General features: G+C 43.6%; 1 protein-coding gene across 2 annotated transcripts in view; it reads right to left on the bottom strand.

Moving 5' to 3' along the window:
• The window catches only part of LOC129838297 (ataxin-7-like protein 1), a 30,498-nt gene extending 5,378 nt beyond the window's left edge, over positions 1 to 25,120 (bottom strand). Inside the window, exons 1-8 of one of the 2 annotated variants that reach the window (XM_055905186.1) lie at positions 24,964 to 25,120; positions 24,430 to 24,498; positions 20,867 to 20,971; positions 11,310 to 11,499; positions 7,249 to 7,646; positions 5,753 to 5,835; positions 5,277 to 5,533; positions 4,597 to 4,819 (exon numbers count right to left, since the gene is read on the bottom strand). In XM_055905186.1, the coding sequence (XP_055761161.1) occupies positions 4,597 to 4,819; positions 5,277 to 5,533; positions 5,753 to 5,835; positions 7,249 to 7,646; positions 11,310 to 11,499; positions 20,867 to 20,971; positions 24,430 to 24,498; positions 24,964 to 25,060 (1,422 nt within the window). In that variant the 5' untranslated portion in view covers positions 25,061 to 25,120. Of the gene's footprint in view, positions 1 to 4,596; positions 4,820 to 5,276; positions 5,534 to 5,752; positions 5,836 to 7,248; positions 7,647 to 11,309; positions 11,500 to 18,100; positions 18,210 to 20,866; positions 20,972 to 24,429; positions 24,499 to 24,963 lie in introns of those variants that run through there. The other variant, XM_055905187.1, reaches the window with a different exon arrangement.
• Positions 25,121 to 25,611: the final 491 nt, after the last annotated feature.

Raw genomic sequence — 25,611 nt, 5'->3', positions numbered from 1 at the left:
GAGCACTTTCACAAAGTGCTGAAACCCTCTGTTCTCAACCACAGAGAATAGGCACATATCCTATAAACCAAAGACTGTAAAAAAAATATAAACATAGCCTACCTATCTCTTGTAATTTGTTTGGTCAGGTCAGAATCTGCTGCCAAGGGCTGCTTGCATGCGGTATACTGAGGTGATGTCAACATAGTTGAGGTGTTGGCAGCTGCATAGGCTATTCTCGTTGAGCATGGCGACATACTGTTAACGTTTTACCCACACCTCTATGTCCATCGCTGTTCTAATCTACTAGGAAGCCAAAATGTTCCCAAACGGGGGATGTAAACGATGAAGTATACTCCAATTCTGGTTTATCGACCCCACCATAGAACTAGTTCCCGGGTGCGCCTCAGAAAAGAGCACTTTCAAATGCCACAATGAAGATTTTTAATTTTGATTAATGTGCGCATAGCTTGTTTGAACGGAATAGCCTGAAATGTTTTTTTTTTTTTCAGTTAAGATTTACTCAAGACGTGTAGGCATGTAAACGCAGCGTACGTATCATATCTTCCGGCGCCGACAGAGATAGTCGCCTCGCTTCGCGTTCTTAGAAAACTATGAAGTATTTTGTTTTTTTTATGTATTATTTCTTACACTGTTACCCCAGGAAATCTTAAGTCTTATTGCATAGAGCCGGGAGGAACTATTGGATATAAGAGCAACGTCAACTTACCAACATTATGACCAGGAATACGACTTTCCCGAAGCGGATCCTCTGTTTGGACCACCACCCAGGACAATGGATCGGATCCCAGTAGGCGACCCAAAACAACGGCGCCGTAGGAGGGGCAGAAGAAGCGGTCTTCTGGTCAGGCTCCGTAGACGGGCACATCGCGCACCACTCCCGAGTTTACTACTCGCCAACGTCCAGTCTCTTGACAACAAGGTAGACGAAATCCGAGCAAGGTTTGCCTTCCAGAGAGACATCAGAGATTGTCACGTTCTTCGTTTCACGGAAACATGGCTCACTCCGGATACGTTATCAGAGTCGGTACAGCCACATGGTTTCTTCACGCATCGCGCCAACAGAAACAAACATCTCTCTGGTAAGAAGAAGGGCGGGGGGGATGTGCCTTATGATTAACGAGACATGGTGTGATCATAACAACATACAGGTACTCAAGTCCTTTTGTTCACCTGACCTAGAACTCCTTACAATCAAATGCCAACTGCATTATCTACCAAGCAAATTCTCTTCGATTATAATCACAGCCGTGTATATTCTCCCCCCCCCCAAGCAGACACCCCGACGGTCATGAAAGAACTTCATTGGGCTCTACGTAAACTGAAAACCACATATCCTAGGGCTGCATTTATTGTAGCTGGGGATTTTAACAAAGCTAATCTGAAAACAAGACACCCTAAATTTTATCAGCATATCGAATGCGCTACCCGGGTAGAAAGACTCCTGGACCATTGTTACTATAACTTCCGCGATGCATACAAAGCCCTGCCCCGCCGTCCTTTCGGAAAATCTGACCACGACTCCATTTTGTTGCTCCCAGCCTATAGACAGAAACTAAAACAGGAAATGCCCGTGCTCAGGTTTGTTCAACGCTGGTTCGACCAATCGGATTCCACGCTTCAAGATTGCTTCGATCACGTGGACTGGGATATGTTCCGCATAGCGTCGGACAACAACATTGATGAATACGCTGATTCAGTGAGCGAGTTTATTAGCAAGTGCATCGGTGATGTTGTACCCACAGCGACTATTAAAACCTTCCCCAACCCATCTGGACAAGAGGAATACCTATGTAAGAATGCTGTTCATCGACGACAGCTCAGCATTTAACACCATAGTACCCTCCAAACTCATCATTAAACTCGAGACCCTGGGTCTCGATCCCGCCCTGTGCAACTGGGTCCTGGACTGACGGGCCGCCCCAAGGTGGTGAGGGTAGGAAACAACATCTTCATCCCGCTGATCCTCAATACTGGGGCCCCACAAGGGTGCGTTCTCAGCCCTCTCCTGTACTCCCTGTTCACCCATGACTGCGTGGCCATGCACGCCTCCAAATCAATCATCAAGTTTGCGGACGACACTACAGTGGTAGGCTTGATTACCAACAACGACGAGACGGCCTACAGGGAGGAGGTGAGGGCCCTCGGGGTGTGGTGTCAGGAAAATAACCTCACACTCAACGTCAACAAAACAAAGGAGATGATCGTGGACTTCAGGAAACAGCAGAGGGAGCACACATCGACGGGACAGTAGTGGAGGAGGTGGAAAGTTTTAAGTTCCTCGGCATACACATCACGGACAAACTGAAATGGTCCACCCACACAGACAGTGTGGTGAAGAAGGCGCAACAGCACCTCTTCAACTTCAGGAGGCTGAAAAAAATTTGGCTTGTCACCTAAAACACTCACAAACTTTTACAGATGCACAACCGAGAGCATCCTGTCGGGCTGTATCACCGCCTGGTACGGCAACTGCTCGGCCCACAACCGTAAGGCTCTCCAGAGGCTAGTGAGGTCTGCACAACACATCACCGGGGGCAAACTACCTGCTCTCCAGGACACCTACACCACCCGATGTCACAGGAAGGCCATAAAGATCATCAAGGACAACATCCACCCGAGCCACTGCCTGTTCACCCCGCTATCATCCAGAAGGCGAGGTCAGTACAGGTGCATCAAAGCGGGGACAGAGAGACTGAAAAACAGCTTCTATCTCAAGGCCATCAGACTGTTAAACAGCCACCACTAACATTGAGTGGCTGCTGCCAACATACTGACTCATCTCTAGCCACTTTAATAATTAAAAATTGGATGTAATAAATGTATCACTAGTCACTTTAAACAATGACACTTTATATGATGTTTACATACCCTATACTACTCATCTCATATGTATATACTGTACTCTATACCATCTACTGCATCTTGCCTATGACGTTAGGCCATCGCTCATCAATATATATTTTTATGTACATATTCTTATTCATTCCTTTACACTTGTGTGTATAAGGTAGTTGTTGGGGAATTGTTAGATTACTTGTTAGATATTACTACACTGTCGGAACTAGAAGCACAAGCATTTCGCTACACTCGCATTAACATCTGCTAACCATGTGTATGTGACCAATAACATTTGATTTGATAGCCTATTAGGTTTAGTGTTTATATTTTGTAATATTTGTATGTATTATTTGTAGTATTTGTACGGTTCAGTACGAATATGTGTATCGTTATACCCCTACTTTTTTACATTTTTAAATGTAACCTTTATGTAACTTGGCAAGTCGAATAAGAACCAATTCTTATTTACAATGACGGCCTACCCCGGCCAAACCCGGACGACGCTGGGCCAATTTTGCGCCGCCCTATGGGACTCCCAATCATGGCCTGTTGTGATACAGCCTGGATTGGAACCAGGGACTGTAGTGACATAGCCATATCACAATAAACCGACCCATTTTGCTCGATAACGATAAATACACAGTCACTTTCCATTAGCAGCAGGGATCTCGACTGGCTTTGCCAGTGCCAGGACACACATGAAAGTTAGCCACAATGTTTCATCTAACATGTTCAGATAATGCATGAGGGATATTTTGATGTGCAACCTGTCAAAATAGGATCCAGAATGATCAGATTTCTTATTGGCTTTTTATAGATTCATTTGCCTGCATCTTTTTTTTGGTGCATATTGGCCTAGGCAATATGATACATAATTCACCACCTGAGGAAGTAGTAACTCAAAACACATATTGCTAACCCTAAATATATGACATTGTTGCTAGATAGCCATGTAATTGATGTAACAGTAAATGTAATGCCTCAACAAAAACTTTCCATTGGCAGGCATCAATACTTGATGTATTGACTGCAAATGGCACATTCCGTCAGCACATCATCTCAATTAGATACTGTAAAGTGGTGTTATTTCCTCAATATTGAGAGCTGAGGAACAAATATGCTCACATAAAGCTGAGAATGTCCTATTTTTTAACAACAGAAAAATACATTTTGAAAACTTTGTTTTTCCCCAAAATTACATTTTGAAATGTTGATCAGTGGTTGTATGCCTGTGCTTATCAGAATGCATCTGTCCGTTCACTTGGTGGGGAAAGGGAGTGAGACCGGGTAGCGAAACAGGGACTAGGAAGACACTGTACTTTCATTGCAGAAAGCACGTTAACGGACATTACTGTTGACAAAATAATGTTTTTTAGAACAAAAACATCCAAAAGGAACGTTGTGTAGCATATTCACCGAAAATTACAGATGTAACCAAAATGAGTCGGTAAGAGGGCAATGTCCGTGTCGGTAGTTTTTGGTTTATCAGCTCTAGGAAAGGGGCGTAGGGTTGATTTCAGTCTGGGTGTGAGACAGATAAGGGTACATTTTATAAAGGATTTACAAGTCCTTTATTAGTTTACAGATATTTTAGAAGCAGCTGAAATTGAGCAATTACTTACACACCCTTCGTACAAGTTATACATATTTTTGCACCTTAAATGTTAAATATTGTGTAGACAAGGCACTTAACCTAAATTTCTCCTGTAAGTGACCCTGGATAAGAGCGTCTGTTAGATGACTAAAGGTACATACCCCCAGCGGTCGAGGGTGGTGAGGGGAGTAGTGGCAGGATGGTCGGTCTCCGTCTATGTCTCTGTCAGGGTCCTCCGGTGTTCCTGGGTCGCCCTCATAACTGGACAAACGACCGTCCCTGTCCTCTCTTGCCCTCTGCCAGACAGGGGCTGGGGGGTCCTGGGTTGAGGCTGGGGGGACGGGGGTGGAGGATAGGACAGCAGCGCCCCCACCACCTGGTACCCTGCACACAGAGGGGGAGAGAGAGAGCGAAAAAGAGAGAAAGAAAGAGGAGAAAAAGTGAAAGGTAGAAAATGTTTAGAACTTGACACTAACATGACCTACAAAACGAACAAGCGTCAAAATCGCCTTGTTTCACTTGGATTCTGATTCTGCTATCAACAGTAGTTTACATCACCCCCTAGTGGTGTGAGTTTGAACTGAGTGATTTAAAAAATAATCAAATCAAAGTTAATTGGTTGCATACACAGATTTGCAGGTGTTATTCCAGGTGCAGCAAAATGCTTATGTTACTAGCTCCAACAGTGCAGTACAATGTCTTGCAAATATGCAACTTTGGTCTAATATTCCTGAGAAGCCAACACAGCATCTTTATTGAACAAATATCCATAACAAGTATACGATTCCATTGAATGAATAGAAGCTATACATTGACTTTTGGCCTCAGTGCTGCCCCCTACCTGGGTATGTGTGCATTAGCCAGCCGCAGTTTGAGAGTAGAGACAGTTCTGCCATTGTGGCAGTGGGGGGGCAGGGTGGAGGGGGTAGTGTCATTGGCAGAGCTGCTCTGACTGCCCCCCTGTGACTCCCTCCTCTGCCTTCCCTCCTTCTCTTTCTCCTTATCTTTCTCCTTCGCTCTGCCCTTGTGTTCCGCCAGGAGGATATCAAACTCTTTCTGCCTGCCTGGGACGGCCCGTCGGTGGATCAGGGAGTGAGTCTGGAACACACACACACACAATATAATAACAAAGAGAAGTGGGCATAAGAGGCCAATAAAAACACATTTAAATGAGACTTAGAATTAGTTTTCCCTGGTATCAAGGAAAATAAAGCACACAAGGCAAAATAAAGTTACGCGTACTGATGGCCAGAATAAGCTGTGTAGCCAATGAGAAGTGAGGTTAGAGGTCAGAGGTTAGAGGTCAGTGTGTCTCACCTTGCAGGTAAGTGAGCGCGTGCAGGATCGTTTGCTCTCCGGGTCCTGGACTCCACAGTGCTTGTTAGGGTCAAACACCCTCCCTGTAAACACCAGACAGCCATCAAAAATCAAACCAGGTCATCACGGCTGATTTCAGAATTTTGCCTTCCGGAGTCCCACGAAGTCATCTTTTGCCAATATATCGTAAATGACAGGAGAGAAGTGTCTTACAAAGTTGTCCTATAAGACCTACAGTAGACTGTTCTTTCACTGAAACTTCCCAAATTCTCCTGAGAAGTTTCCCCTGAGTTAAACACTTCAATTGTTCCTGTAATCTTCCACATGTAATCTCTATAATCTAGCTAGGTAGTCTGAGTTATGGGAGTGGTTGGGTGTGAGTGTGTGTGTGTGTGTGTGTGTGTGTGGGAGATGAGAGTGTATGTTCATGTGTCTGAGTGCGTGTATGCGGGAGATGAAAAGTGTGTGTGTGTGTGTGTGTTACTGCGTGTGTGTTACCGCTTGTGTGGGAGAGGAGAAGTGTGTGTCTCTCTCTCAGGAGGATGTGTTTAGGAGATGAGAGTAGATGAGGCCAGTTGGGAGTCCCAAGCGGTGGGAAGGTTTTTAAGGAGCAGATGCCTTGGCAGCAGTAGCTCATGAATTACACTTACTTCTAAATCATAGAGTTGGAGGGACGCACAGAACAGCGACAACAACATATGGAGGGAGAGGAGAGAGGAGAGACTGGGGAAAAGAGACGGGAGAGAGGAGTAAAGGAAGAGAGGAGAGAAAGGAGAAAGGCAAGAGAGACGAGAGGAAGAGAGAGGGAAAAAGAGAGAGAGGCGGAAGAACAAAGAGATAGGAGAGTTGGAGAGAGAGGTACGAGGGAAGTCTCCTCCACAGTAGAATTAGCAAGGCCCCAGTGCATAGGATTAGTGTTGAGCAACAGCCTCCAGTCTCTCTTCTTTCAAAACAACCCCCACCCATGCCAAGTTCCTAACCCATCATATGAATCTGTTCATGCCCCATCACTCCTATCACTGGGCAGCTTTTAAAGGTTAAGGGAGATAAGGAATATGGAGGGCTTTTACACTTATAAACATAGGGTATATACTTATACCATGACCTTTATGGTGCTAGATAGATATGCACGTTACTGGTGGAAGAATTTAAGTTGATACACATTGCATACCAGATAAAAGGTACATTAATACATTGTACGTTCTCACCTAGGAGGAGGATGAAGTTGGCTGATCTCTGGTCAGCTTTGAACCCTGATTATAATACCGTAGATATAATATATGCTATTTAGCAGACGCGTTTATTCAAAAGCGACTAACATCATGCATTAATACATTTCCCCTGTGGGTGGCCCCAGCGGGAATCGAACCCATGATCATTGGCGTTGCAAGCACCACTCCAACAACTGAGCCACACAGGACCATGATAATGATTAAAAGGTAGGATTGGGAGTAGGGTAAACTGATCCTAGATCTGTGGTTAGACTGTGTTCTCACCTGACAGTCTCCTGTGAGGCCTGGGGGTCTTGGTTCCATTCTGCTGTTTCCTGTCCAGGGGGGAAGGGGTTGCAGGGGTCCGAGGGGAGGGAGAGTGGGAGGCGGAGGGTCTGCGGTGGTCCAGGGGCGAGAGGGTAGAGGAGGGTCGTTTGTCCACAGGAGAGCGGGCCGGGCTGGGCCGGCGGTCCACCGAGGAGGGGGGGGTGGTGGGGCCGCGACCGTTCACCAGCTTTTCCTGAGACCCCCTGAGGGGAGCTGGGGGGGTCAGGGAGGGGAGGAGGGAGGAGGGGGAGGAGCAGGAGGGGGTGGAAGAAAAGCAGTGGACTCTGACGTGTGTTCCTCCCTCTGCCCGGCCCAGACATGGCATCTTCTCCAGACTCACAACTGGCAACGACACACTGGAGAGAGAAAGAGGGATGGAGCAACAGATAAACCAAGAGAGAGGGATGAGAGAGAGGGGGGGTGCTAATTATTTTTTAAATTTTTTAATTTTAATTTTAATTTTTTAGGGGTGGATCAGCTTAATATTGCGGAAAGAATGTTGCTTCCAATGTAATTGTCTGCATAATTTCCAATCCCCCATATTTTTGGGGGTAAATATATATATCCATACACGTATGCATACATATACACATACACATACCTATATAGACATACATACTTTTTTAAAGAGTATACCTTTATTATTATTCCCCGCAAACCCTACCACCGATCCCCCAATTGGAGTAAACTGATAAACATTTCTGTTTTTACCTTCAATTTATACATCATATACACATTTTACAGACACAGTCTACTTTATAATAGTTCTCTCTTGTTTGTTCTTAGTCCTTCCTCTATTTCTGTTGTCCATCCAGTTTGATTTCCACTTGTAACTGTGCTATTTCACAAAAGCTCCGCACCTATACACATTTCACAGATCCCGTATGCCCTACATTGTTTATCTTGTTATTAGTCCCACCCTTCAGCTCCACTCAACCTTTCCCATCTATCTTCCAACATCATCCATTTCGGATTTTTATTTGCCATATATTTTTCAACTGTGCTGTGATGCTTCACAAAAGATTTGAATCTTTCTATTCTCATAGCTTCCACGGATTGTAAATTAAAAATAAACATTTTTGCTAAAATAATTATTATATTATTGATTGATTGACTATGGCTTTTCAAATCACCCAGTATTGCTATCTGTAGCGTTAGTTCTACGCAAATGTTACAATTCTTCAACCATTCCTGGACCTGTGACCAAAAACGAGCTACATACGGACAATACCAAAATAAATGATCTAATGATTGTATCCCCCATATATACACTGCTCAAAAAAATAAAGGGAACACTTAAACAACACAATGTAACTCCAAGTCAATCACACTTCTGTGAAATCAAACTGTCCACTTAGGAAGCAACACTGATTGACAATAAATTTCACATGCTGTTGTGCAAATGGAATAGACGAAAGGTGGAAATTATAGGCAATTAGCCAGACACCCCCAATAAAGGAGTGATTCTGCAGGTGGTGACCACAGACCACTTCTCAGTTCCTATGCTTCCTGGCTGATGTTTTGGTCACTTTTGAATGCTGGCGGTGCTCTCACTCTAGTGGTAGCATGTGACGGAGTCTACAACCCACACAAGTGGCTCAGGTAGCGCAGCTCATCCAGGATGGCACATCAATGCGAGCTGTGGCAAGGTTTGCTGTGTCTGTCAGCGTAGTGTCCAGAGCATGGAGGCGCTACCAGGAGACAGGCCAGTACATCAGGAGACGTGGAGGAGGCCGTAGGAGGGCAACAACCCAGCAGCAGGACCGCTACCTCCGCCTTTGAGCAGGAGGAGCACTGCCAGAGCCCTGCAAAATGACCTCCAGCAGGCCACAAATGTGCATGTGTCAGCATATGGTCTCACAAGGGCTCCGAGGATCTCATCTCGGTACCTAATGGCAGTCAGGCTACCTCTGGCGAGCACATGGAGGGCTGTGCGGCCCCACAAAGAAATGCCACCCCACACCATGACTGACCCACTGCCAAACCGGTCATGCTGGAGGATGTTGCAGGCAGCAGAACGTTCTCCACGGCGTCTCCAGACTCTGTCACGTCTGTCACATGTGCGTGTGAACCTGCTTTCATCTGTGAAGAGCACAGGGCGCCAGTGGCGAATTTTCCAATCTTGGTGTTCTCTGGCAAATGCCAAACGTCCTGCACGGTGTTGGGCTGTAAGCACAAACCCCACCTGTGGATGTCGGGCCCTCATACCACCCTCATGGAGTCTGTTTCTGACTGTTTGAGCAGACACATGCACATTTGTGGCCTGCTGGAGGTAATTTTGCAGGGCTCTGGCAGTGCACCTCCTTGCACAAAGGCGGAGGTAGCGGTCCTGCTGCTGGGTTGTTGCCCTCCTACGGCCTCCTCCACGTCTCCTGATGTACTGGCCTGTCTCCTGGTAGCGCCTCCATGCTCTGGACACTACGCTGACAGACACAGCAAACCTTCTTGCCACAGCTCGCATTGATGTGCCATCCTGGATGAGCTGCACTACCTGAGCCACTTGTGTGGGTTGTAGACTCCGTCTCATGCTACCACTAGAGTGAGAGCACCGCCAGCATTCAAAAGTGACCAAAACATCAGCCAGGAAGCATAGGAACTGAGAAGTGGTCTGTGGTCACCACCTGCAAAATCACTCCTTTATTGGGGGTGTCTTGCTAATTGCCTATAATTTCCACCTGTTGTCTATTCCATTTGCACAACAGCATGTGAAATTTATGGTCAATCAGTGTTGCTTCCCAAGTGGACAGTTTGATTTCACAGAAGTGTGATTGACTTGGAGTTACATTGTGTTGTTTAAGTGTTCCCTTTATTTTTTTGAGCAGTGTATAACATTCTATTAGTTGCAAGAATTTTGTATAGTAATTTAAATTGAAAAATGTGAAGTTTTGAATCCGGCGTTGTTTTGCGTATCAATTCATAAACGATGTGCCATGGAATGGGTACATCGAAAATCTCTTCCCAAATATTTTGCAATTTATATGGCACAGCTGTCAGTTTTTTGGTCCTTAAATTAAATTGGTATATGTTTTTATTTATCACACTTTTCTTTAACCATTTATGTTCTTTAATATAGGGCCGACATACAAGTTCCTTACTTTTTTCCCCTTCTACTTGCCTCTTCCATTTTTGTGGTAATGCTGCAATGAATTGGTTGTAATTTTGGGTAGAGCAGACATTTCCATATGTCTGTGTTAGCTGCATGTGTGACATTACTCCACCAGTCCTATTTATGATATCATTCACAAAAATTATACATTTTTTAAACATTTCTTCGATAAATACAGTTTTTTTATCAATTACTATATTTGAATTTAACCACAATATTTGTTGTACTATTTGTTCCGTCCTTTCAGGTGGATTAAACTGAAATTGCAACCAACTTTCTAAGGCTTGTTTAAAAAATAAAGATATTTTGGAGATTATTTCCTTTTCAAACAACCGAAAGCGAGCAGGTGTAATCTGAATAAAGGGAAAAAGGCCCTTCTTGAACATAGGATGAGACATTCGTACCAATCTACTAGAGAACGGACAATTTAGAGAGAGGTCTAATGCTTTAATATTTAATAATTTCTGCCCTCCGAATTCATATTCGTTATATAAATAGGCCCTTTTAATTTTATCTGGCTTGCCGTTCCAAATAAAATTGAATATTTTTTGTTCATATAATATAAAAAGCAGGTCACTAGGTGTAGGCAAAACCATAAGCAAATAGGTAAACTGTGATATGATTAAAGAGTTAATCAGGGTGATTTTCCCACAAATTGACAGGTATTTTCCTTTCCATGGTAGCAAGATCTTATCTATTTTTGCTAACTTTCTATAAAAATTTATTGGAGTGAGATCATTTCTTTCTTTTGGGATTTGTATACCGAGGGGGGGGGGGGTGCTAATTGATTGAGTGGAAAGTTCTGGATTTTTTTAAATAAATGTATAATAATTCATAATAATAATAACCATGACAGGGTTCAATGCAGGAAATGTCTGCATGTTCACAAGATTTGGCCAGTGTGTGTACTCACCATGTCTTGCTGCGGACACCCTTGGGAGGGTAGACAGCGAGCGGGGCCTTGTTGAAGCGAGAGTGGGGGTAGTCTCTGGGGACCCTGAAGGGCAGAGGGGGAGTAGGACCCGGGGTGGGGGACACTGCCACATTGGGCTTTACAGAGGCCACTGGACCCCTGGAGGAACACGGGGAGCCGTGCCGACGCTCTAAGACACACGCACACACACACAGAGGGTCAGGAGAAACACAGACTGAACATACACAGCGTGAACACAACTGGTAAAACACCCAGCATCATGAGAACGTCTTAACGCTGTAGATCACGGACTAGTCAGTTATTCGCACAATGGATCTGTGATGTTTGCAAGGATTCCATGGCTCCACACGGCAACCATTTGACTTGGCTGTACGAGTTGAGTTTTATTAGTCGTCGCATCGGTGCGAGCCGCACATTCTACATAGTCACTCACTCAAACGTTCCTCTTTTTTGGGCAGCTAAAAGTACGATTTGGTCAAACAGTGAAGTACATTACACTCATGATTCCTATAACGTGTCTGCCCTGCTCCTGTTTCACTGGGACCTAATGATGCGATGAGCCACTTTCCTCTCCAGGAGATATAAATGTGTTCCGATTGTAAAACATTTCAAAATCCAAATTGCAGGAACAACACAGCTTTAGAAGCAACTACTGTCGTCCATGTTGAAGAGAGGAGAGTCTCAGCTTTTTATAGAAATAATTTTGTTGTGTTACAGCCTGAATTTAACATGGATTAAATGTAACAAAAATTGACACTGGCCTAAACACAATACCCCATAATGTCAAAGCGGAATAACATTTTTCAAAATATTTACAAATGAATTAAAAGTGAAAAGCTGAAATGTCTTGAGTCAATAAGTATTTAACCCTTTGTTATGGCAAGCCTAAATGAATACAGGAGTAAACATAATATTAAGTTGCATTGACTCACTCTGTGTGCAATAATAGTGTTTAACATGATTTTTGAATGACTACTTCATCTCTGTACCCTACGCATACAATTATCTGCAAGGTCCCGCAGTCGAGCAGTGAATTTCAAACACAGATTCAACCACAAAGAAAAGGGAGATTTTCCAATGCCTCGCAAGAAAAAGGGCACCTATTGTTAGATGGGCAAAATTCTTAAAAGCAGACATTAAATATCCCTTTGAGCATGGTGACATTATTAATTACACTTTGGATGGTGTATCAATACACCCAGTCACTACAAAGATACAGGTGTTTTTCCTAACTCAGTTGCCGGAGAGGATGGAAACCACTCAGGGATTTCACCATGAGGCCAATGGCGACTTGAAAACAGTTACAGAGTCGAATAGCTGTGATAGAACAAAGCTGAGGATGGATCAACAACATTGTAGTTACTCCACAATACTAACCTAAATGACAGAGTGAAAATAAGGAAACCTGTACAGAATACAAGGCACTAAAGTAATACTGCAAAAAATATGGCAAAGCGATTCACTTTTTGTCCTGAATACAAAGTTGTTTGGGGCAAATCCAATATAACACATTACTCACCATTTTTTCAAGCATAGTGGTGGCTGCATAATGTTATGGTTATGCTTGTTATCATTAAGGAGTGAGACGTTTTTCAGGATAAAAAAAGAAACGGAATGGCGCTAAGCACAGGCAAAATCCCAGAGGAAAACCTGGTTCAGTCTGCTTTACACCAGACACTGGGAGACGATTGAACTTGTCAACAGGACAATAACCTAAATCACAAGGCCAAATCTACACTGGAGTTGCTTACCAAGAAGACAGTGAATGGTCCTGAGTAGCCGAGTTACAGTTTTGACTTAAATATGCGTGAAAATCTATGGCAAGACCTGAATGGTTGTCAAAGTGACAGCACTTGAAGAATTTTTCAAGAAATATTTGCAAATGTTGCGCAATCCAAAGCTCTTTGAGACTTACCCAGAAAGACTCGCAGCTGTAATCGCTGACAAAGGTGATTCTAACATGTATTGAGTCAGGGGGTTGAATTCTTATCTAATCAAGATAGCGTTTTATTTTTATTTTATTATTTTTTTTAAACGTTTGAATTTTTCTTCCACGTTGACAGGCTATTTGTTGTAGACTACTTGTTGTAGACAATTAAATCCATTTTAATTCCACTTTGTAACAACAAAATGTGGAAAAAGTCAAGGGGTGTGAATACTTTCTGAAGGCACTGTATCCCTCTCAATATTACCTTGGGCCTACCATATTTGTAGATTATAAAAATAAAAAAAACGTAACATTTTGAGATAGCCTAGAACTCCGTTAGATATATTAATTGTCTGAACATGAAATAGCACGGTGGAAGAAATCATCCACTATTGGAGAGAGAGTTCTCCGACTGGACATTTAGCGCCGCTTTGTTGAAACTAGGCCATGTCTACATTGTTCTCTTGCATTCTGTAAATATAAGGTATTCATTGAAATAGGCTACAGCAAATAGGAATATAGACAGTTTCCTCGGAATGTCACCTATGCACTGGCCTGCTGTGCACCACCTGACTCCGCTTATCTCTTTAATAGGGCCAGTCAAGTTGAAATAGGTTAGATATCGTCTGTCACATTATGATGTCGTCACCATCGACAATGGCTGTCAATCATCCTCGATAGACGATACTACCAGAATATCGACCAACCCTAGTTACAAGTGCATCCTTAAAAGCTGCCTGGGTTTAAACTCCTCTTTTACAGAAAGTGAATAGCTCAATTGATAGCAACAGAGTTACACATTGTAGGCCTACTAGATTACTTCCCTAGCAAAGTACATTTTTGGACTTTGAGGCTAAAGAAATTCGCAGCTCAGCCTCCGAATATCAGAGGCAAACCGAAGATATTCCCATACGCAAGAGTCTGGTCTTTCTCGTACCATTTTGTGGCTCGTTTCTAGCATCAGAGAAAAGCGCTGTTAAAAGATCAGTTTTGACTTCTTCAAAATCTTAAACTAACAAGGGGTAGGCTTTTTGCAATTTTCTTTAACAAAAAGTAGGCTATGGTATACCCTCACATAGACCTGCCCCCTTAATGGTTTTAACTTAACATCCAAAGCCCTTCACGGACACAGAGGTATTTAAGGAGTGGTGACACAATTGAAGGAATTGTCCGACAAATCTAAACATAGCGTATAATTGTCGGCCAAACAGGTAGGCCTACCTCTTATTTCTTAAATAGGAAGAAATAGGCTCCAACACAAAGCCTTCCTTGTTAGTTAATTAGTGAAATGTTTTTTTTTTAGTTTTTTTACTCAAATTAGCGTAATTTCAGCACCATGTGCTTTCCACCTCCTGATTGATTGCACAGCGGCTGCTGCTTCCCATTTCAGCACCACAAAGCTGTCATGGAAGTTACTCGACACTGGCTTATTGTGAGGTCAATTACGCTGATAAAAAGCCTCATCATGGGCAAGGAAACATGTTGTTTCGCGGCCTTTGGAAAGGCAAATATCAAGTGTGACGAATAGGAGCCCGGAACAAAGCAAAGAAAGTTACCCCCACCCCCTAGTAATTTTCTAACTGTCCCTTAATGCATATATATGAAGATGTAGACAAATTCATCTCCATAAAATAAAATAAAAATAAAAAAGAACATCTGGAGCCCTATTTTGACAGTAAAATATATCAATATCCTAATTGTCAACCCCAAATCCATGACGATCACTGGATTAGGTTGCACATCAAAATATCTTGAATCATGCATTCCTGCTTGGACATGTTGGATGAAACAACTTATTTATTGAATAGTAGGAGCCTATTACACGTATTAATAAAACACTGGGAATTACTTGATAAGATTACTATAAAAATACACAGCACCAGTCAAAGGTTTAGACACCTACTCTTTACCATTTTCTACATTGTAGAATAATAGTAAAAGGCATCAACACTATGAAATAACACATATGGAATCATGTACTAACCAACAACAAAAAAGTGTTAAACAATATATTTTGTATTCTTCAAAGTAGTCAACCTTTGCCTTGACAGCTTTTCACACTCTTGGCACTCTCTAAACCAGCTTCACCTGGAATGCTTTTCCAACAGTCTTGAAGGAGTTCCCACATATGCTGAGCACTTGTAGGCTGCTTTTCCTTCACTCTGCAGTCCAACTCATCCAAAACCATCTAAATTGGGTTGAGGTCGGGGGATTGTGGAGGCCAGGTCATCTGATGCAGCACTCCATCACTCTCCTTCTTGGTCAAATAGCCCTTACACAGCCTGGAGGTATGTTGGGTCATTGTGCTGCTGAAAAACAAATGATAGTCCCACTAAGCATAAACCAGATGGGATGGCGTATCGCTGCAGAAGACTGTGGTAGCCATGCTGGTTAAGTGTGCCTTGAATTCTAAATAAATCACGGACAGAGTCACCAGCAAAGCACCACCACACCTCCTCCTCCATGCTTCACGGTGGGAACCACACATGCAGAGATCATCTGTTCACCTACTCTGTGTCTCATAAAGACATGGCGATTGGAAACCAAAATCGCAAATTTGGACTCATCAGACCAAAGGACAGATTTCCACCGGTCTAATGTCCATTGCTCAAGTTTCTTGACCCAAGCAGCCTCTTCTTATTATTGGTGTTCTTTAGTAGAGGTTTCTTTGCAGCAAATCGACCATGAAGGCCTGATTCATGCAGTCTCCTCTGAACAGTTGATGTTGAGATGTGTCTATTACTTGAACTCTGTGAAGCATTTATTTGGGCTGCAATTTCTGAGGCTGGTAAATCCATTGAACTTATCCTCTGCAGCAGAGGTAACTCTGGGGCTTCCTTTCCTGTGGAGGTCCTCATGAGAGCCAGTTTCATCATAGCGCTTGATGTTTTTTGAGACTGCACTTGAAGAAACTTTGAAAGTTCTTGACATTTTTAGTATTGACTGACCTTCATGTCTTAAAATAATGATGGACTGTTGTTTCTCTTTGCTTATTTGAGGTGTTGTTGCCATAATATGGACCAGATCTTTTACCAAATAGGGTTATCTTCTGTATATCACCACTACCTTGTAAATACCCAGCTGATTGGCTTAAACGCGTTAAGGAAAGAAATTCCACAAATTAACTTTTAACATGGCACACCTGTTAATTGAAATGCATTCCAGGTGACTACCTCATGAAGCTGGTTGAGAGAATGCCAAGAGTGTGCAAAGCTGTCATCAAGGCAAAGGGTGGCTACTTGGAAGAATCTCAAAATATAAAATATATTTTGATTTGTTTAACAGCTTTTTTGGTTACTACATGATTCCATGTGTAATTTCATAGTTTTGATGTCTTCACTATTATTCTACAATGTAGAAAATAGTACAAATAAAGAGAAAACCTGGAATGAGTAGGTGTGTCCAAACTTTTGAACGGTACTGTACAGTCGTGGCCAAAAGTTTTGAGAATGACACAAATACTAATTTCCACAAAGTTTGCTGCTTCAGTGTCTTTAGATATTTTTGTCAGATGTTACTATGGAATTTTGAGTTATAATTACAAGCATTTCATAAGTGTCAAAGGCTTTTATTGAAAATTACATGAAGTTGATGCAAAGAGTCAATATTTACAGTGTTGACCCTTCTTTTTCAAGACCTCTGCAATCCACCCTGGCATGCTGTCAATTAACTTCTGGGCCACATCCTGACGGATGGCAGGATCAATCAATGCTTGGAGTTTGTCAGAATGTGGGCTTTTGTTTGTCCACCTGCCTCTTGAGGATTGACCACAAGTTCTCAATGGGATTAAGGTCTGGGGAGTTTCCTGGCCATGGACCCAAAATAACTATGTTTTGTTCCCCGAGCCACTTAGTTATCACTTTTGTCATATGGCAAGGTGCTCCGTCATGCTGGAAAAGGCATTGTTCGTCACCATACTGTTCCTGGATGGTTGGGAGAAGTTGCTCTCGGAGGATGTGTTGGTACCATTCTTTATTCATGGCTGTGTTCTTAGGCAAAATTGTGAGTGAGCCCACTCCCTTGGCTGAGAAGCAACCCCACACATTACTGGTCTCAGGATGCTTTACTGTTGGCATGACACAGGACTGATGGTAGCGCTCACCTTGTCTTCTCCGGACAAGCTTTTTTCTGGATGCCCCAAACAATTGGAAAGGGGAATCATCAGAGAAAATGACTTTACCCCAGTCCTCAGCAGTCCAATCCCTGTACCTTTTGCAGAATATCAGTCTGTCCCTGATGTTTTTCCTGGAGAGAAGTGGCTTCTTTGCTGTCCTTCTTGACACCAGGCCATCCTCCAAAAGTCTTCACCTCACTGTGCATGCAGATGCACTCACACCTGCCTGCTGCCATTCCTGAGCAAGCTCTGTACTGGTGGTACCCCGATCCCGCAGCTTGCTGGACTTTCTTGGGCGCCCTGAAGCCTTCTTCACAACAATTGAACCGCTCTCCTTGAAGTTCTTGATGATCCGATAAATGGTTGATTTAGGTGCAATCTTACTGGCAGCAATATTTGCAATAATCGCATGGCAAAGAGGGACTTTGCAATTCATCTGATCACTCTTCATAACATTCTGGAGTTTATGCAAATTGCCATCATACAAACTGAGGCAGCAGACTTTGTGAAAATGTATATTTGTGTCATTCTCAAAACTTCTGGCCACGACTGTATATTGCGTGACAACGTTCTTTTTATGGGTGCGACCGAATCATGAGCTGGTGCCACCAAGTGAAAAAATTAGTCTGAAACACTGTGATCCATTTTGCAGTAGAGTGGAAACAGAGAGAGGAGAGGAGAGGATAGAGAAGGAAGGAAGGAAGGAGGACTGAAGGAGAGGAGACTTACGGTTCTGGCTATGCATGTCTTTGGGAGGAGGGGGGGGTGAGGAGGAGGAGGAGGAGGTGGGGAGGTCCTTTACTCTCTCTGCCTCACTGGGACTCTACTCCCCAGACACCTAATCAGGACAGAGGGACATGTCAAAAACACAACACAGCCACACGGGCGCTCCCACGCGGTCTCGCACACCCACCCACACACAAACACGTTCTCCCACACACGCGCTCTCGCACACCCACATGTCACACGTGCTCTCGCACGCGCACACCTCATTAAATGCTTATTGTAGATCTACTACTCATGCAGACTTTGCACTAAAATTTGTGTGGAATGCCTGTGAACTGTGCAGTGGGGATAGAATAATGCATTATATCGCTGTCAGCAAATAAAACTCTTCACGATTATTCATTTTGGAATCAACATCTTTGTTCTGCCCTGGCAATTTCCTAAATAGACTTGGCCCCGGCACCACAGCCACCCTGCCAACTGTCCCCAGCCAATTACTGTCTGACAGGCTGTATCACCCACTCCACAGAATCTGTCTCGTTGGTCACAGTTTAGTGACTGACAGTGTGAGGAGCCAATAAGATGACAGTGTGTGGGAATGACAGGGAGATTACCTGACCCTGCCAATGAGTGCTGAAATACCAACAGGTCGTTAGAACACTATGGATGAATGAGCACACAGATTAAGCAGGCGTCAAGGCCTCTGTGTGTGTGTGTGTACGCCAGGCGGCAGTCGTGTGTGTGCGTATGTTCAAGGTGTGTGTGAGCGTGTAACTGCGTCCGGCAGGCAGGTGTGTGTGCAGGTGAGTAAATAGGCAAGATAAAGCAGTGGGGCAGCTGTATTGGGAGCTAGGACCAAAGTCCACCTCATTTAGGCATGTAGTAGTAGTAGCAGCAGCAGCAGTTACACAGCAGCCCATCCAGATTCACACACACATTGGGTACTTACAACTGTAGTTTAGCGTACATCTAACAATGCACCCAAGTCTATGTCTTGTGCTTCTCCCCTTCCAAGGTACAAGATTCCACCTTTCATTTTTTTATTTAACCTTTATTTAACTAGGCAAGTCAGTTAAGAACAAATTCTTATTTACAATGACGGCCTACCAAAAGGCAAAAGGCCTCCTGCGGGGACAGGGATTAAAATAAATAAATAAATACAATATAAATATAGGACAAAACACACATCCCAACAAGAGAGACAACACAACACTACATAAAGAGAGACCTAAGACAACATAGCAAGGCAAGGCACCTAACATAGATCTAGGGTCAAAATATCCTATCCTAACCTTAAAAACATGATTAAGGGGTTTTAAAACTATCTGACCCTGTATCAGTGGTTAGTGTTTATCAGTGGTTAGGGGCAACGACTACCTACTCCCTCAAGCCTGTTGCCATGACATTGCCAAGCGAGCGAAACGGTGGCTAGCGTGAGAGCCCTGTGAGGCTAGCAACCACAGGAAGTAGGAAGCTCAGGGCCAGCTTCTCAGAGCTCAGCTGGGTTTGTTTACATCCGCACCGCCAGCGCTAGAGGAAGACATCCACCACAGAAAGAGAGAGAGACAAAGAGAGAGGGGAGAGAGAGTGAAGAGCCAAACCCTTCTGCAACAGCCAATACATTTCATAACGTGACACACACAACGCAGCACAAATTACCACTACACTAAACCACACACACACAATCACTGCAGCTGCTCCAACACAACACACAACAACTGCCCACACTGGAACCAAAGCAAGCACACAAGCAACTAACTGCCTCGCCAACACACTGTACTGCAGTGAGTGCCAGCCCACACATCAAAGTCAGGAAACGAAACTAAGCTGAGAGGACAGAGCCGCCAAGGAGCTCAATTAATCCAGGACCATAAGGGCAGTCACCAGACAACAACACACACACACACACTATGAATAACAATCTAGCACACAGACATTCTCAGAATGACACACACCCCACCTCTGAATAACACAAAAGCTTTTTCGTTAAACTGCTTAATCAGCCTCCGCCGCCAGCTACAGATGTGTCTGACTCCTGCAGCCTGGCTGGCAGAAATAGTATTTCTCCATACACACACACACACTAGCGCTGGAGGAGCATAGCTGAAAGGCATTGACCCCTGAGCAGACCTGACCTCCTCAGAGCCTGTCAGTGAGCAGCTGTTGTGAGAGGAAGCTTTCCTGTTTCCCCTAACCACAGATCTAAGGTCAGATTTACATGCGTTATAACCATTTAAGTGGTTAGGAAAAAGTCTAGGTCCTGTCTGAGAGGACTGCAGCTGGGCACAGCAACCTGCAGGGGGCAGGAGAGAGCACTCAAGGGGGCGTGCGTGTGTGTGCATATGCATGTGTGTTTTGCCTGTCTCTTGGCACAGACGGACTCCTCGCTCTAGGACATGTGCAGCCAGCCAGCAGCAGATGTAAGCGCGCTCCGCTCACTGGGGATCAACGAGAACGTAAGCAAACGGACCGTCAAGAGCTGGTTTTCAATGATTTATTATTTTAACTTTAACTCTGCATTGTTGGAAAAGGACCCGTAATTAACCCTTTCACTGTTAGTCTACACCTGTTGTCTATGAAGCATGTGACAAATAAAATGTGATTTGGATTTGGTCCAGCACTGACCAATGTTGGGTGGCTCTTACTGTGATGGGCAGGCGTTAGGGTTCTTACTGTAGTGTGTTTGGGTAGTGGGTAGTGTGTAGCGGTTAGGGTTCTTACTGTAGTGTGTTTGGGTAGTGGGTAGTGTGTAGCGGTTAGGGTTCTTACCGTAGTGCGTGAGGATGCCCTGGGGTTTGACCACTTGGTTGCAGACATTGCAGATGACGAGACAGAAATCCTCCTGGTTGGGAAACTGGCCAAACACGTGCATCTCTGCAGGAGACAGAGACGGGAACAGGGACAGGGGTGAGCTAGGAGAAGGATCAGAAAGCTGCACTGACATTGATCTAGGGGCAGCTTGTTGTTTCCTCCCATGGTTAATGTTTGGGGGGGGGGGTTGAGCTGATCCAATCAAAATGTATCTTCCTACTTCCAAACAGGCAACTCAGAGATGTTACTCATCACGATGTGGACTCTGCATCCCGGGGGGGTGGGCAGGTTAGCGTTTTTCATCGTGAATCTTGCTCTGGAGACAGCTCTGCAGAGTGCCACAAAGTCATCAAATCCCATTTTAAACTTAACCCTCACCTTACCCACAATGCATACAACTAACTAACGGGAAATCGCTCAGTGCTGCCTCCAGGACAAAACTCATGACGATAAACATCAACCTGTGAGAAAACTGAGGATTGGGTTCGTCTTCGCCTTGACCTGTCGACTGGAATAGATACGAGGCCAGTCATGCTTGGCGGGTATCTAACTGAGGCGGTACTCATGCTGTCCCGGACCGTCAGGAGATCTTTGGCTGCGTCCCAATTCTCCACAAGTGTACACTTTGGGGAGAAGGAGAATGCAGCCTCAGAGCCAGTCAAGGGCTCATGGAAGTGAGGACTGAAGCATCACTCTGGCTAGCACTAAACATACAATAATGCCTGCTGATCGATTGTATATCTTTGTATTTTAAGATGTGTGCGACTGTCCTTGTCCACCGGCCTATCGGTGTTTTGTTACTTGTCATGTTCTGTGTTTTGTGTGGACCCCAGGAAGAGTAGCTGCTGCTTCTGCAAAAACTAAATGGGGATCAACATAATCAAATATATATATACATACACACATTACAATACAAAAACACAGTCATTGGAAGTACAGGTAAAACATCACAAATCACTTAGAAAAACAGTTACATCCCTCCACAAATAAATCCCTGATCAATACTCTAAACTGTACCAGAACATCAAGATGAAATGGATTTCATCCAGCAATACGGTACATTAAAACCAAAAGCAGATTTACCTAGCTCGGTGGAGATCCTAGGAAACTCAACAGTTAACCAATCCTGTGAACAGGTTAGGCAACTCAGGTGTCTATACTTCAACAGCAAAGTTAGATAAGATGGAAGTTTATGAAATGTAGAAATCTATGTCTTTAGTGAAGTCCAGCTGCCTTTCGATATCGGATGCAGTGATGAGTACCAAAAGTGTCACCTGTAACAAAACGAAGGGCACTACGGTAGATGGCGTCCAAAGGTTTAACAGTAGTAGCAGCTGCACAGGGCACAGACAGATTTTTCACCTGGCTCGGGGATTCAAACCAGCGACTTTTCAGTTACTGGCCCAACACTTTTAACTTCTAGGCTACTTGCCGCACTATTTATTAACAATTAACAATGAAAATGCTTGGTATGTACATTTAATTATCCATGTGACATTGTTAAATACAAGGATGACATTGGAAATGGTTTAATTTAATAAAACAACCAACTTTTAAAAAGTAGTGTTTATGACGTTCACCCCATTAAAAAAAAGATTTTTAAAAAGACACCTGTAGCCGTCTATGACGGTAGCCTACACACGTTTCACGCTTGTTGATTTTGTCGGCCAATCAAAGCTGCTCTACAGTCAGAGGTTCCAAGTGTAGCAAGTGAAGTGAGATAATCAATGAAAAATGGAATTACAATGACAGAATTAAAAGTTAGCTAAATAAGAAGGAGTGGGCTACAACAAACAACTAAGAGGTAGGCTGTTGTTCAATCGGAATCATGGTGTTGCCATGTATTTACAAGGACGAGGAGTGCAGTAACTGTAGCCTCAGTTAGCTAGTTACCTAGCTGGCTAATTTAGCTAGCTAGCTTAGCTATCTTCTGTACATCGATATGATGCAGTCAAAACAAGCAGTCATGGCATGAGGAATAAGCAGCAGCTAACTGTTACAAGATTGTCTAACGCGCACGGGCCAGCGTGGCTACTTTTTAGTCTCTCTCGCAGTCTCTCTCTCTCTCTCACACACACACACACACACAGGTCATTCCTCCTACTAAAAACAAGTAAAAAAATAAATAATGTTTTAAACATGTATTCCGACTATCCAGATATCCGAGAGAAAAAAATCCTGATATTATTCTAATAGTGAAATTATTTCAAATCTCTATCCCTAAACCAAAAACAACGAGTATAGTACTTATAAAAGCAGCACTTTTTTTTCTCATCGGTCTCTGCCAAGACAAATGAGAACAGTGTGTAGCTTACTCCCGCGCTCGCCTGCCAAAACGACAGAAACTGCCAAAACACTGCTGCTAAAACAATCTGTCTTTCGTGAATGAGCGCTACCCAGGCAGAGAGAGAAACACACTGTCTGTCAGACACCCGCTGAGAAAATAGTTTAAAGCAGGGAAAACATTTTTCGATATATTTGTGCATTGTCAAGTCTCACTTATCCTCTAAACAACATTGTCAGATAATGAATTGAATTATAGACTGCATCCGCTGTTGACCTATGTGGTGGAGAGAAGGCCTAAAGCTGAGTTTACCATATAACTATGGGCATAATCGCTGTCTGGCACTAATCTCAGAGATGATTAGGTCATTGGACTGTAATGACATCACTCAGTCATCTTCAGCGCCAGTTAGCTATTACTGTCTGCTTGACACATGGTGTGACCTCATCAGCTGATGGTGTGACTGTGTGTGCGCGTGTGTGCGTGTGTGTGTCTCACAACCTGCCTGACTCTTGGCCGGGGAACAAAAACACTGGGAGACTCCATTCTGACTCAGTGAGTGGATCTCCTTACCTTATCCATTAGGGGGTCCAGGGCAAACACAACTGGCCTTAGATCAGTGTTTAAAGGCCAAGTCAATCTTACTCTGTCTCAGTGTGTTGGCCTGGGATCAGCAGTCAGAGCATGTTGGTGATTCCAGTCTGGCTGGGACTGCGAGAGGCTGCTTTGGCACTCACAGTCTGACTGAACTGAAGACAGGGGAGTTAGTACTGAAGTGTACTGCACTTGAGTGTGGCTCCTGTCTGTCACTCTGGGTGGCCCACCAACCTCTAGTTAACAAATCCCCTCATTTGTACAGTGTAGGTGGAGCCAAGAGCCTCTAGGGTACAAACTCTAGGTAAGCAGGAAGGGAACATACTCATGCACACGTGACATTTCTTGCTTGACCAATATCATGCCACTAGATATCAATTCATTTGTAATGAACAAACACGTACATTCATGATCATACATAAAACACGTTATCTTCATAATAAACAGTTTTAGGACATATGTATTCTGCGATCATCGCTTAGCTTAGAAGTTGACAGGCTGTGCCTTGTTGTTTGGCCGTGGTGTTAAAATATGCAAGAACATTGGCAAGAATACTGGAGTGACAACTAGAGCATCATCAGTCCACACGAACAAGAACAAGGCTCAGGTGACAGTCACTACAGCACGTTCTGATCAACTTTACCTTCTTTACTGAGTTTAGTTCCGTCCCAGTTGTTGTACAGCTCTTTCAAGCGGTTTTCGACGAGTGAGTCTGTAAGAAAATACGGTTCATATTAGAGTTAATGTACGAGAGGTTAGTTGGTGGTTGAAAAAAAAACACAAATCTCCCGCACGCCACGCTGAAACGTGTCATTAAGTCCAGCTAGATAAATAGCTGGCTCGCAGCTGTAACGTTAACTGACAAGGTGCCTTGATAAATCAAGCAAACTGTCACCAACAAGCAACGAAAGTTATCCTGGCCAGACAGCAGTAAACTAACCCATGTACATCACGAACATATTGAGAATGCATCAGAGAAATGAATACAGAGCATTCGTAAACATGAGAGTTGTATCGATTTGTTATGCATTTGGTAACTAACTTAATATTTGGTTGTTATCTTCCAGTTTTGACAGATGCATGGAGGACACGGCTGGCTAACTCAATCTCAGTTCAACAACACTGTTCGCACGTGCCATTTTTATAGAAATGGAAGACAAAATTGACGTGCACTTACTGTCAGAATAGTGTAATTTTGCTGCGCTGATAAAAGTTGACCAAGGTTTGCACAGGAACGTATCCGGATTTGGTAGTTGGCGTTCCAATGTCGCCATTGCACTTCCTTCTTGTTGGTTGCTTTTTTCCTCTCCTTCGCAGTAAGCTAAACGAGACTAGCGGAGCAACCTGACGTCATTTTCGTAATGTTCCGTCTTCGCTCGGCCTCTGGCGGTAAGGAGTTGAAAGGTTGCAAAGGGGTGTGTGCGCTTCTGAAGTTCATAAGTTCAAACGTTTGTTTTTCTGATACATAAATGACACGTGTGTTGTTTTTTCTCAAATTGCATTTCACCCATTGTTTATTTGCTGAAATATATTCCGATGTCTTACATATTCAATATGTTTTAGTTAATGATTCAGTAACAGTGGGAGATTTTAGGCTGGCAATAGCCAAAGTACAGCACACTTGACCAATATATGAGCAATATTACAGTATAATACAGTACAACAACATGTGCAGTCGTTATGAAGCAGCAATATCCTAGTCGGTCAATAATACTTTTACTACAGACAAGAATATTGGATACTTTTGCACTACACAAAGAAAATACCCTTTGCTGCCCATACACATTATTATATAAAATATCACTTTTGCTGATCACAAATTTGC

Source organism: Salvelinus fontinalis, chromosome 39 (genome assembly GCF_029448725.1).
Source record: "Salvelinus fontinalis isolate EN_2023a chromosome 39, ASM2944872v1, whole genome shotgun sequence".
Taxonomy (NCBI): Eukaryota; Metazoa; Chordata; class Actinopteri; order Salmoniformes; family Salmonidae; genus Salvelinus; species Salvelinus fontinalis.
This window is presented reverse-complemented; position numbering and strand designations above follow the sequence as displayed.